Source organism: Carassius carassius, chromosome 43, assembly GCF_963082965.1.
Source record: "Carassius carassius chromosome 43, fCarCar2.1, whole genome shotgun sequence".
Taxonomy (NCBI): Eukaryota; Metazoa; Chordata; class Actinopteri; order Cypriniformes; family Cyprinidae; genus Carassius; species Carassius carassius.
The window spans coordinates 12,832,588-12,846,753 of NC_081797.1; the positions used below are offsets into that span (position 1 = coordinate 12,832,588).

A 14,166-nucleotide genomic window follows, 5' to 3' on the forward strand; every position below is an offset into this window, starting at 1 on the left:
ATAACTTTTTGCCAGCATGGTCCGAAGATGATCCGAGTCAGATTTATTGAAAATCGGACTGATGGTCTAGGAGGAGTTAAATAAAAAAGTAGGTTTTCAAAATGAATTAAAATGGTGGGCAGGAAGTTCAGTCAGTTGAGGCAAAAATTGGTATCAATGTTCTCGGCATTATCCAAGGAATCTATCAACATTAGTCCCATTACCATTGCCATAGACTTGTGGCAGAAGAAGAAGAAAGCAACAGTACAGATACAATAAGCAACCTTTGGTGCTTGGCCCCTATAATAATAACACTGAAACAAATAATGTATAATCATTTCATTCAGGCATTAATTCTGGGGAATGTACAATATTAACAGGACCTGAGACTGGATTTTGTTTGACAGAAAATTCTGACAACAAATGTTTTGACCGGACAGCTGTAACTGCTCACAGCAGCCCGAGCCCAAATGATTCTGTAGAAAACCACCAAAAGAGCAGTTCTGTGGGAGAATGGATTTATTATGTCCTCCAGCCTATTACTGTTGTTAGATAAATTAATAAACAGATAGATAGATAGATAGATAGATAGATAGATAGATAGATAGATAGATAGATAAAAACCACAAAAAGAAAAAATGGTTTTACTCAGACTGCAAAACTGAAACATGAACCATGCAACACCAGCATAAGTAACTGAATACTGTTCAAAACTAAAACAATACAAAGACAGTATTAGAGCAAAAAAACAGCCATCTGGAATAACTGAGCACAACAAAACCAATACAAGATAGAGAAATTTGGACACAACATTTTGAAAACTTATATAAAGAAATCCCACCAAAACAACTCAATGACAATTATAATCCGATCAAACAAAATCTACAAACTGATGAAGACAAAATCCACTTGACTTCCCAATTACATATAATGAATTGACTAACAAACTCAAAAGCCAAAAATGTCAGAAATCTTGTGTTCCTGGCAGCATTCTAGGTCAAATGCTTTAACAGCACACCTGAGCTTCAGGGACCTGTGCTCAAATTATTCAACACTGTACTTAGTTCAGGCTGCTTCCCTGATATTTGGAGCCGAGGACTCCTATTACCCCTATTCACAAGAGTGGAGACAAATTGGACCCTAAAAATTTCAGAGGCATTTGTCTGAGCAGTAATCTGGGGAAGTTATTTAGCAGTATTGTAAACCGTAGAATGGTAAACTTCCTTAACAAGCACAATGTCCCAAGTCAGATTGGCTTCCTTCCAAATCACAGAATGACTGACCACATTTACACCCTACACACCCTAATAAATGGAACCAAAAATGGAAAAATATTTGCATGCTTTGTCGATTTCAAAAAAGCATTTGATTCTATTTGGCACGACGGATTATATTATAAGCTTTTACAAAGTGTTGTAGGGGGTAAAGTTTTTGACATTATAAAATCTATGTACTCAAACAACAAATGTGCAATCCGAAATAGCAACAAACATACAGAATTCTTCACCCAGAAAAGAGGAGTGCAGCAGAGCATCAATGAATGAGCGTTGCAGTTGGAACAGTATACAGCCCCTGAACTCTCTCTACAAGAGAAAAACATCAAGCTTTTGCTGTACGCAGATGATCTGTAGCTGCTGTCATCCACCCCACAGGGACTACAGCAGCACCTGGACCTGCTGGACAACTGGGCCCTGGCAGTAAACCTCAAAAAGACCAACACTAAGGTCTTTCAGAAAAAGAACAGATGTCAGGAACAAAGATACCAGTTAGGCAGCAGCGCCCTAGAACACACGCTGCAGTACACTTACCTCGGCCTGATCCTCACTGCATCAGGGAGTTTCAGTTCGGCAGTGAATGCTCTCAAAGATAGAACTCAAAGAGCTCTATACGCAATCAAGAAAAAAAATCCAAAATACTGAAATACCGCTTCCAATACTGTTTGATAGTGTGATTCAGCCTCATAGCACTGTATGGAAGTGAGGTTTGGGGTCCACTCAGTGATCAGAGCTACACTAGATGGGACAGACATCCAACAGAAGCCCTACACACAGAATTCTGCAAAATGATTCTAAAACTACAAAGAAAAACACCCAATAATGCATGTAGGGCAGAATTAGACAGATTCCCATTGATTATTAATATGCATAAAAGATCTCAAAAATTCTGGATGAATCTTAAATGAAGTCCCACAGAATCACTATGTACATGTATACTAAGCTTTGGCAATATTGTATCATTTACTGTCATGACAATAAAGCAATTTTGAATTGAACTGAATTGAATTGAATTGAATTGAAATAGAGAGGCAGACAGACCGACAATAGATAGATAGATAGATAGATAGATAGATAGATAGATAGATAGATAGACATACAGTCATGGCCAAAAGTTTTGAGAATTACATAAATATTAGTTTTCAAAAAGTTTGCTGCTAAACTGCTTTTAGATCTTTGTTTCAGTTATTTCTGTGATGTACTGAAATATAATTACAAGCACTTCATACGTTTCAAAGGCTTTTATCGACAATTACATGACATTTATGCAAAGAGTCAGTATTTGCAGTGTTGGCCCTTCTTTTTCAGGACCTCTGCAATTCGACTGGGCATGCTCTCAATCAACTTCTGGGCCAAATCCTGACTGATAGCAACCCATTCTTTCATAATCACTTCTTGGAGTTTGTCAGAATTAGTGGATTTTTTGTTTGTCCACCAGCCTCTTGAGGATTGACCACAAGTTCTCAATGGGATTAAGATCTGGGGAGTTTCCAGGCCATGGACCCAAAATTTCAACATTCTGGTCCCCGAGCCACTTAGTTATCACTTTTGCCTTATGGCACGGTGCTCCATCGTGCTAGAACATGCATTGCTCTTCACCAAACTGTTGTTGGATTGTTGTAAGAAGTTGCTGTTGGAGGGTGTTTTGGTACCATTCTTTATTCATGGCTGTGTTTTTGGGCAGAATTGTGAGTGAGCCCACTCCCTTGGATGTTAAGCAACCCCACACATGAATGGTGTCAGGATGCTTTACTGTTGGCATGACACAGGACTGATGGTAGCGCTCACCTTTTCTTCTCTGGACAAGCCTTTTTCCAGATGCCCCAAACAATCGGAAAGGGGCTTCATCTGAGAATATGACTTTGCCCCAGTCCTCAGCAGTCCATTCACTATACTTTCTGCAGAAGATCAATCTGTCCCTGATGTTTTTTTTGGAGAGAAGTGGCTTCTTTGCTGCCCTTCTTGACACCAGGCCATCTTCCAAAAGTCTTCGGCTCACTGTGCGTGCAGATGCGCTCACACCTGCCTGATGCCATTCCTGAGCAAGCTCTGCACTGGTGGCACTCCGATCCCGCAGCTGAATCGTCTTTAGGAGACGATCCTGGCGCTTGCTGGACTTTCTTGGACGCCCTGAAGCCTTCTTTACAAGAATTGAACCTCTTTCCTTGAAGTTTTTGATGATCCTATAAATTGTTGATTTAGGTGCAATCTTAGTAGTCACAATATCCTTGCCTGTGAAGCCATTTTTATGCAACGCAATGATGGCTACAAGCGTTTCTTTGCAGGTCACCATGGTTAACAATGGAAGAACAATGATTTCAAGCATCACCCTCCTTTTAACATGTCAAGTCTGCCATTCTAACCCAATCAGCCTGACATAATGATCTCCAGCCTTGTGCTTGTCAACATTCTCACCTGAGTAAACAAGACGATTACTGAAATGATCTCAGCAGGTCCTTTAATGACAGCAATGAAATGCAGTGGAAAGGTTTTTTTAGGATTAAGTTAATTTTCATGGCAAAGAAAAACTATGCAATTCATCTGATCACTCTTCATAACATTCCGGAGTATATGCAAATTGCTATTATAAAAATTTAAGCAGCAACTTTTCCAATTTCCAATATTTATGTAATTCTCAAAACTTTTGGCCACGACTATACAATAGACAGACAATCGATAGACAGACATCTGATAGATAGATAGATGGATAGATAGATGGATAGATAGATTCCGTTCATGTTTAAGCTCTACCACTCTCCTTATGGTTCACTGGGCTCTCATGTAGGTGTGTTTAGAGCCCACCCTCAAGTTTAAACACTCATTTACAGACTGTCACTGCAGAGAACACCAGACAGCTCACACTGATCCTCACACAACACGGATGCTATCGACAATCATCTGCACCCATAGAAGTTATGACTGGACAATGAAGGACATCTTACTGCAGAAATAAGGTTTAATATATAAATGTTTTTTTTTTTACTATTGCTGTTGTATAATTTTTTTTTTTTTTTACGATTTACACAAGTTGAGCTACGTTAAAGGAGTGCACATGTTGTCATGTGTTTTATAAGTGATATTTGTACAGTACCATTTACTTTTTTGCACTTTATAAATTCTTTATTGTTTAAAATTAAGTAAAACTATAATGTTGTTTAACTATTTTTTAGAGAATGTTGATGTTTCATTATTTTTTTGCATTTTATAATTGTTTTACTGTTTAAATTTAGCTGAGAAGTCTATAACAGTTTACATTGTGACAACTTACACCTATATAGGTTCTCTATTGGGGCGTGTTGTCACAAAAATGTACATATTTGTACTGTATTTTTATATGTATCTCTCTCTCTCTCTCTCTCTCTCTCTCCTTCTTCTGCCTGCGCAATAATGATTGAAGTATGTGCCTATGCAGAAAGTGATTTTCAAAAACTAATCTACCATGTGACACTAGAGTAACAAGTGTGACAACTAGCCCCATGCTGCCCTAAACTATAAAACAAATATGTAAAGGATTTCAGAAACACAGCTAAACACACATAAACATACACACACAAACTAATCCAAGGTACACATTTTATCACCAGTGCTAAGATGGCTGTTCTTTGTCACAGCACTGAGATATTTCCCACATGGCTAAGCTTTCTAACAAGAACTTGTGGCACCAGCTAGAAGGGCGAAGACTGGTGACTGAAATCAGCACAATCTTAAGATAAAGAATGAATATGTCTGTTTTCACAATTTAACACCTTCCATCTTGATATTATGCTCTGTCCTCGTTGTTTTTGCCAACAAGAACTATAGTTTCTGAGAAGTGAGCAAATGAGACAGCACATAAGTGCTATTATTAATCTGACTTAAAACAGCAGACATAGACCAAGAGCTTCAGCGATATGTTGTACCATATTGACATTATTCATATTAGATTAGCTCATAATGTCCTTTATACTTCAAAGAGAATATAAAACACAAACCAGCACACATCCTCAGCTTTATTCTTTATTCCGAGAGTGATGATGACCAGACCCCACTATATCTACCCTTAACAAACAGGATAACCATTCAAAGCACAGTAGTAAAAACAAAACTTCAGTCACTTTAAATCAACCCAAACTTTCATTGACAGAGTACATATTTGCTCAGGAGCTCACTTATAAGAACCACATATACCATCTGTTTGCATTATATATTAAATCATATATAGCTCCGCCCGTGATGACTTTACGAAGAGCTGCTTAGTTAGCAGTAATAGATACTTAAACAAAACGTGCTACAAAACAGAAGCAACAGCACAGAAACCACATATTATCATGCTAAACACCACCCAGAACAACCTAGCATCCCTCTAAAACACAAAGCAACACCCAGCTCATCCAGACTGGCAGACCAGCTAAGCCCATTGAACCAGTTTAGGCTAGTTTTAGCTTTTTTAACACGCTAACATGTTTTCATAAAAACCGGTTAAATCTAGTTGTTGAGAATGCAGTTTTTGGTGCTGATACAAGCTGAAGTGTGAAGTACAGTACATGCTGTCCTGTTAAAACTAATGCGCTTATTGCTCCCAGAGGCTGTCCTGGCTACAGTAAATGAGACATATGCTAGAGTCCTTTCATCCATCCAGCTACTGTAAAATCTGTGTGATAATATCAGAGTTAGTCATGTTTTCCCTGCAGTATTATCACTCCCATCAATGTGAAGCTTTTCTCCTGTGCCAGCACAGAGCCCAACAAAACAATACAGATGTACTCTCTGTTTGAGAACGATGTTTGGCAAACAGACTCCATCCGCACACATGCAAGCTAGTTCACTCTCCACACGGTACGGGCCGTAATATTCTGAACAATAAAAACAGGAGCGGCCTTTTTTAACAGCGTTTTGTGCATTATAAAGAAAGCAGTGATGTTTACTGAACAATTTATTGTATTTTTAATGAAGTAAAAGATGTCCTCAAAAAGTATTGAATCTATTGTTAACTAAATTAAATTAATGAAAAAATAACTAAATAACAAAACAAAAAAAAGTAACTGACCAAAATAAAAATAATGGAACAAAAATAAAATGCATTTTACGACTTCAAAATAAATGCTTAGTTTTAGTTTTTGATGAAAAAAATATTGAAAGTTGAAAAGACAAATTTATTTAGTATCGCTATTGTTAATGAAAATTTATAAAAACTATAATTAGTTGAAATAAAATGGAAGTAAAATATAAAAATTTGAAGAAAAATATAAAAACTTAAAAACTAGAAATGTTGCCTTGACAACTGTATAAAATTATATTCAAGCTAAACTGAAATATCTTAGAAAAAAAGACCAAAATAAAAATATTGTTGGAAAAACTGAAACCAAAATAAAACATATTTTATAACTTCAAAGTGAACTATAATAAAAAACTATGAAAATTAAAAATTATATATATATATATATATATATTAAATTGTAAAAAATAATTTGTAGTTTTAGTTATTGATACAGTATATTGAAAACTGACTAAGACAAACTAAATATAAACAGAAAAAAAATGTCTAAAGACCTAACAATTTGTTTCCTGACTTTTTTACCTTAATATTCTGAGGCTAGTGTTCTGAAAGGTTTATCCTGTTGCTATGCAGTTTCTAGGGTGCTTTGGGCCATGCGGTTGCTTACTGACCCAAGTAAAAGCATCTGTAAATGTAAGTAGCAATATTATTTTTTTAACCCTTAGGCTCTGATGTGCATGTCCTGTGATGAGGAAAGATGGAGACGTCCAACTTCACTCTTTCTCCAAACTCCAGCCATGCTAACAAGACCGACTCTTCCCCACACAGTCCATACACGCTCGTCGAGCTTGTTCTAATCATTCTCGGCCTGACCACTTTAAGCCTGATCACCATTATCGGCAACGTGCTGGTCATGCTCTCCATCAAGGTCAACAGGAACCTCCAGACGGTCAACAACTACTTCCTGTTCAGTCTAGCATGTGCTGATTTGTTCATTGGTGTTTTCTCCATGAACCTGTACACTGTGTACATTGTGACTGGCCGCTGGCCTTTAGGAGCTTTGGTGTGTGACCTCTGGTTGGCTCTGGACTATGTGGTGAGCAACGCCTCTGTTATGAACCTCCTCATCATCAGCTTTGACCGATATTTCTGCATCACCAAACCTCTCAGCTACCCGGTCAAAAGGACCCACAGGATGGCAGGCATGATGATCGCCACCGCTTGGACTCTGTCGTTCATTCTCTGGGCTCCGGCCATCCTGTTCTGGCAGTTCTTCACAGGCAGCCGGACGGTTCCCGAGGGCAAGTGCTACATCCAGTTTTTCTCCAATGCCGTGGTCACCTTCGGCACAGCCATCGCTGCCTTCTACCTGCCGGTTGTCACCATGACTGTACTGTACTGGCAGATCTCCAAAGCCAGCCGCAGCCGCGTCAGAAGCAGAGACAACCGCAGAGTTTCTAGAGTCAGTAATGATGGAGGCCAGGCTGGACCCACAGCTGGGAGCAATACAGAGAGGAAGTTGATCCAAGCAGGAGAGGAAATGGTCCTACGCAAGCAGAGGGGTTCAGATGCCACTACAGGTAATATTTTCAACGTTCCAAACCTGTATTACTTTTTTTCTTCAGTGGGAGATATTTTGAAGAATGTTCACACTTTCTATAATGCTTCACACAATTCATATGCTAAGACCAAGGGCTATCAAGCTCCAAAACCAAAAAACAGTCTATACCAGAAATTTCCAAACCTTTTCAGTTAGTATTGTTATTGTTAACTAATGTTAGTTTAAAAAATGTATAAATTTAATAACATTTGTGTGGAATGAAATATATCTGAAATAATAAAATAAAATATACATATTTGGTGAAAAACCTAAACAACTTACACAAAAAATAGAAATTGCATTGGTAATGGAAAAAATAGAATAAACTGAATTGCTGAAATTCTTAAAAATACAATAAAAATGTATTAAAGCTAAGCAGAAACACACACACACACACACACACACACACACACATTAAAACCCAAACTTAAATGATAACTAAAAAATGACTCTAATTCAAAATATTAAATACTATAATAGTAATAGTATATATTTGGAAAGAACACTCAAATATGACCCCCTTTTTTCATTACTTCATTACTCTAATAATATTCATAAGAGAAAAGAGTCATTAAACAAAAATAATAGATACAATAAGTAACAAAAGTCAGGTTCAGTAAAAAATTATAAAGGCAGCAGTAAATATTAAAATATAATAAGCTGATGGAAAATTCAGTACAGATTTTGTACAAGACAATCTTATTTTAGAATAATAAAAATTGTATTAGATAGATTAAAAATATAAATGTATATATAATCATGTATAAAGACACATTTAAAATGAAAACAAAGGATGCATATATAAACATGAATTTTTAAAGCTAACTAGTTTGAAAATAATTTTTTAAAAATTAAATAAAAGCTTCATAATATGAATATATATATATATATATATAGCAGCTATCTATGTATCTATAATCTGTATCTGTGCATGTATTTTTTATTGTTAAAAAAATTTATTGTTAAAATGTCAAAATCATTAAATGTGTTCAAAATCATTGATAAAATGTTTAAAAATAATTATAAATGATAATTATAAAAATAAGACTGAAATTGAAGCTGCTAAGACATATAATTACCTTTATGATACTTTTACGGTCTCTTTGGGAGCTCGGCAGCTGACCATATACAGTAAATCACAAGTATTAAGTTCTTTTCCCAGTTTGCTAAATCAAAAATAGCTAAATCTCATAATTATCAAAGATCTCGCTGAAGATGTACTGTACCCACCTGCAGGAGAAGAGCGTGAGAGTGAGAATGACTCTATATCTGGAAGTGTGCTCGTTTCTTCCAATCTGAGGGATGAGGAGGCCGTATCTGTATGCACTAACAGTGACATCAGAAGCCATCAGAACCAATCAGCTCCGCTAGCCACAGGAAGTTGGGCCAGATTTGCTTGCTTCAGAACAACATCCCAAAAGGACCTGCAAAACACCTATAAACCCAACAACAGAGCTCAGGACATGACCAACGGGAAGACTAGGCTGAGTCTGGTGTCACAGAAGATTCAGAACAGAAAGAGCTTATCATTGCGGGAGAAGAAAGTCACAAGGACCATTATGGCCATTCTGGTGGCGTTTGCAGCCACATGGACGCCCTACAATGTCATGGTGCTCATCAACACGTTTTGCTCGACCTGTATTCCAAACACGATGTGGACCTTTGGCTACTGGCTCTGCTACATAAACAGTATGGTGAACCCAGCCTGCTATGCCCTGTGCAATGTCACCTTCAAGGACACCTTCAAACAGCTGCTGACATGCAGATACAGGGATATTCATGCCCCCAGAAAACATTAAGACTGTGCACTTAGGAACAGCTTCACTGACCATATCCAGAGTCTGGTAGTTAGGATCCGTTCCTGGGTTTGAAAATACCAGGCTTGTCCCAACTGTTGAAACATTTATATGATATGTCAGCAGCCAAATGATGAGGACTGCTGAAAAGTAGCTGCGTTTTATTTCTTTGCATTATTAAAATACAAATATTGGTCATTTTAATTGGTGCCCTTCCAAGCTTCTTGCTAAACATTTTATTACAAATTGTATGTATAAAACACACTACTGTTGCACAAAAATGTTAAGCACCACCACTGTTTTCAGCATTAATAAGAAGAAGAAATGTTTATTGATCAGCAAATCTGCATATCAGAATGATTTCTGAAGGATCATGTGACACTGAAGACTGGAGTGATGATGCTGTAAATTCAGCCTTGCATCACAGGAATAAATTATATTTTAAAATACATTCAAATAAAAATAAGTTACCTTAAACTGTAATATTAATTTGCAATTTTATTGTATATTTTAACCAAAGAGACCTCCATTACAGTGCGTGTATTTGGTAAGAATCACGTGTTCTCTTTCAATGTGACTTTAATTTCTTAGTATTTAATAATGGTGTTTCATTACTACACTAATATATATATATATATATATATATATATATATATATATACAATTTTTTTTTATATAATTATTATTAATTTCTAAGAGGTGCAATATTCTGCATGTGTAAAAAAGTATTTATTTACTGTGATTAATCTACGATTGGAATGTACAGCAGTGTTCTAATCTAATTTGCACTTTTTCACTTCCAATTAAATGTACATCAAACATATTTGATTATCATGTTATCTTATGTACATAATATGCACTGTTTAGTTATTTAGGCTTTTTTTAAGTGTTTTTTTTTTATTATTATCAGTAACGAAACAATTCAGTTAAAAACAATTTTAGCTTTAATCATTTATCATAATAAAATAAACAGACATCTTGTAAGTCTTTACCAAGCAAACTGGCCTTTTTTTAAACAGTTTAAATTGCATATGTTCCATTTCCAGCGAGGAATCGCATAAACCCACCAAGCAAGTTTTCCGTCCGTGTCCACGCACATGGTAAATATTTTTTTTCTCTTCAGTTTGCATTATAATGCTGGTTTTTCAGGATTAATACTTAAAGGCAGTGACAAAATGCGTTTGTCAGTGGAAATGAGAATAAAATACATGTTACCTCAATATGAAGCTCTAAAACAAAGTACAGAAAAACACAAAGGCATTCAAAGGGGACCCTCAGACTATAGCATTAACAAGGCTGTTTCAGTGTTTTATTGCTGATTCAATTTGAACTACATCACGCCTCTTTCCCGAACAGGCTTAGTAACACAGTACACGACGTCTTCATAAAATACTACACGTCTCTAGAAGAGCCAAGACATCGCTGAGGTAGTCACGAGGTGTAGCAGGGCAGGATCTCAGACGCGTCTCCTAAACCCTTGACCTCGGTGATTTGCCAAAGTCCCAAATTCAACACCTTAAGGCAGGGCAGCTGCGTGATTCTCTCCAGTCCTCTTTTGGTTATTTTGGTACAGCCGTACAGGTCTATCCCCGTCAGCTGCGTCAGGTGATCCGCTATGAGCTCGAGGCCCTTGTCCGTGATCCGCACGCACTGGCCGATGTTCAGCGTCTTGAGCTCGTGCATCTGCCGGACCATCCGGTTGATCCCGTCATCGCTGATGTGGCACGAGCACAGCGACAGGGACTTGAGCTGGTACAAGCCCTGCGCGATGTAAGCCAGGCTCTGGTCGCCCACTTTGTCGCAGAACGACACATCCAGCCCACAAAGCCTCAGAGCGCCCATGGAGAGATGCATGAGTCCCGTATCGCTGATGTTATCGCACGAGCGCAGGTTCAGAGTCCAGAGGTGGGTCATGTGCGACAGGTGGATCATGCCAGCGTCGGATATACCACCGCAAAAGCTCAGGTTTAGGACTTTCAGCTTGTTGAGGCCCTTCGAAATGTGCTTGAGCGACAGATCGGTGAGTTTCTGACAGTCCTGCAAAGTGAGGTGCTCCAGACTCAAGCAGCCCTCCGCGGCGCTGCGCGTCATGCCGGACAGGTGTCCGATGCCTACATCCGAGACATGTCTGCAGCTTCTCAAATTCAGGCTTTTGAGATTATGAAGCCCCCAGGCGATAAGCAACAACCCCGTGTTGGTGATATTACTACACCCGCCCAGATCCAGCAGCTCCAGGTTCTTGAGATACTGCGCGATCCTGCCCAAACTGGAATCGGTGATCTGTTTGCACAGGCTCAGGTTGAGCATCCTCAGGGACGGGATGTCCTGCACGAATGCATGTCCCAGGCCGTTATCCGTTAGGTTGTAGCATCCGCTCAAGTTAAGGCTCTCGATGTTGGGCATGCCCTGGATCACATAGCTCAGGCTGCGCCTCAGGCTGAGGATCTGGACTTTCTTGATGCCTCTGGTTTGGAGGCTGGGGAACAGAGACGGGTTTGCTCTCCTCAGGTGGAGTTTGGCTTCTACTCCTCTCCAGACGGATTTATGGTACGATGCGTCTCTCCACGCCGTGCATACTTGCGCGACTCTGCCTTTGCCTTTGACGTCCAGGTAGTTGAAAATCATCGCTAAGATCTCCGGGAAGAGGCTCGAGACGTGGATCTCCATTTCTGAGAGCGGCTCGTTAGCTTAGCGAAGTTATTAGTCTGGTCTGGTCTTCTGCCGGCGGGGACCGCATGTAAAATGAATGCCGTGAGAAATGGAAGTAAATGAACAACGAAAATAAAAACCGAACGCGCTTTGTTGCATTTAGAACTCGGTCTGGGATTCATTCGCTTGGAATAACCAGCTCACGTCGCTGTGTTTGCACCGCCAGGTCTCCGTAGTGACTGTTTCTAAATCGCGGCGCAAGTTTAGTAAACATAAATATAGATCCATGAAAAAGCGCGCAGGAATGACTTTTGGAAAAACTGAACATAAACGGTCGGAGAAAACAAACGATTTCGCGTGAATACAAATCAGCCAGCCATTTGACGAAAACTATGGAGTCCGGTTTCCGGTAGCCTTTGTCTTCATCTATTCAAAACGGGGAGGGTGACTGTTCAGCGGGATTGTTTTAACACATTGAAAAATCCTTATGTTTACGTTCAAAAGGTCTGAAATGTATATCAAAAGTAATTATTTTTCTTAAACAAAATTAAGTATTACATTTGCCCAAGTGAATTCAAATTGTGTGCTTTAAAAACAACAACAACCCCCTTATTAGTAATGGGAAGTGCGACTCACTTGCGCGAATCGGTTCCTTTGAGCGGTTTCAAAGAATTAGTTCACAAAACGTGAATCTTAACGACATAGCGCAACTACGTCCGTGCGTGGTCGTTCTAAAATCTGTACATTGTATTATACATATAATTTAATATACATGTAAAAACGAAATGCTCTTAAAATATATGCGCATTTACATTAGGGCTAAACAACATTCAAAATTAATTAAGTTGAAAAAGTCTTTGCACATTTATATATATATAAACAATTATTTTTGGTCGTAAATATATTTCTAACAAGTCATTGTTTGTAAACTTGATATGATATTAGGGTATTAAAGTAATTTACTTTGAGTCAAATCCGCGTTTCATTCCAAATGCTCACTTATCTAAATAAAAGCTGGTTTTTGATCAGTGAATCGTTGAGTTGTTGATTCCAGAGCCGCTCTGATCATATGCGTGAACGAACCGTGCATGGTTTCAACTGACGTATCGAAAAGATTAGGCTCAAAACAATGATTCAGTCATGTGTCGAACCTTACTTCCGGCTCAACGTCACTGACCTTAAATAAATAAGCTCCACAGTTATCTTTGAATATGAAATCAGTCGTGAGGGTTTACACGCTTCCTTCATACGTAACTCTGTTTATCTTACCGAGAGACTTAGCAAAGAAAATGATAACAAACTATCAAAGCACAGAATAAAATAAGAGCACGACCAATATAAAACCCTGCCTGTTTGTTCACGGACTTCACAAATAAACTTTGAAACACCCATAAACGTGAAGCATAAAAGTATTTTACTACAAATTCTACCTTGTTGAGGTTTTTCACAGCAGAACACATGAAAGCTGATAACAAACTCCTTATGAAAGTAAGCAGACTTCAGAAATGACAGTGCAAGGTGTTAAAGTACCTCTGTAAACTTTTTACATTTCTAAAAAATGTTGCTTGTGTAAAAATCTATGCTAGTATGCTCAATCTCAAATCTATAAAATTACAGAGAAATTCATGATCTTATAACCTAAACAAAAAGTTTACATACATAGAAAACAGAAACAAAAACCACAAAAAACTCTTTTATAGTACCTTTTTGTACTAATTTTTTATACAATGGGGCTTTTATGCATCATAAACTGGAATAAGCATTTACCCAATTATACTTGAGCGTATTTACCAATTAAATTAACTACTAAATTCTAAATATATCAGATAATAATCTTTTTAAATGAAAGAATACCTTCTGATTATGTAGCCTTTTTCAGTGAAAAATTAAATT

General features: G+C 37.9%; 2 protein-coding genes across 2 annotated transcripts; one reads left to right on the top strand and one right to left on the bottom strand.

Annotated features, from left to right (window-relative positions):
- The first annotated feature begins 4,120 nt into the window (after nt 1-4,120).
- chrm2b (cholinergic receptor, muscarinic 2b) lies at nt 4,121-9,880 on the top strand. The gene is made up of 3 exons (XM_059536674.1): nt 4,121-4,207; nt 6,954-7,808; nt 9,032-9,880. The coding sequence occupies exons 2-3, from the start codon at nt 6,986-6,988 to the stop codon at nt 9,625-9,627; spliced, it is 1,419 nt and encodes a 472-aa protein (XP_059392657.1). The 5' UTR covers nt 4,121-4,207; nt 6,954-6,985; the 3' UTR covers nt 9,628-9,880.
- Nucleotides 9,881-10,545: 665 nt separating this feature from the next.
- Nucleotides 10,546-12,703, bottom strand: LOC132125304 (F-box/LRR-repeat protein 14-like). The gene has a single exon (XM_059536676.1). The coding sequence runs from the start codon at nt 12,289-12,291 to the stop codon at nt 11,056-11,058; it is 1,236 nt and encodes a 411-aa protein (XP_059392659.1). The 5' UTR covers nt 12,292-12,703; the 3' UTR covers nt 10,546-11,055.
- Nucleotides 12,704-14,166: the final 1,463 nt, after the last annotated feature.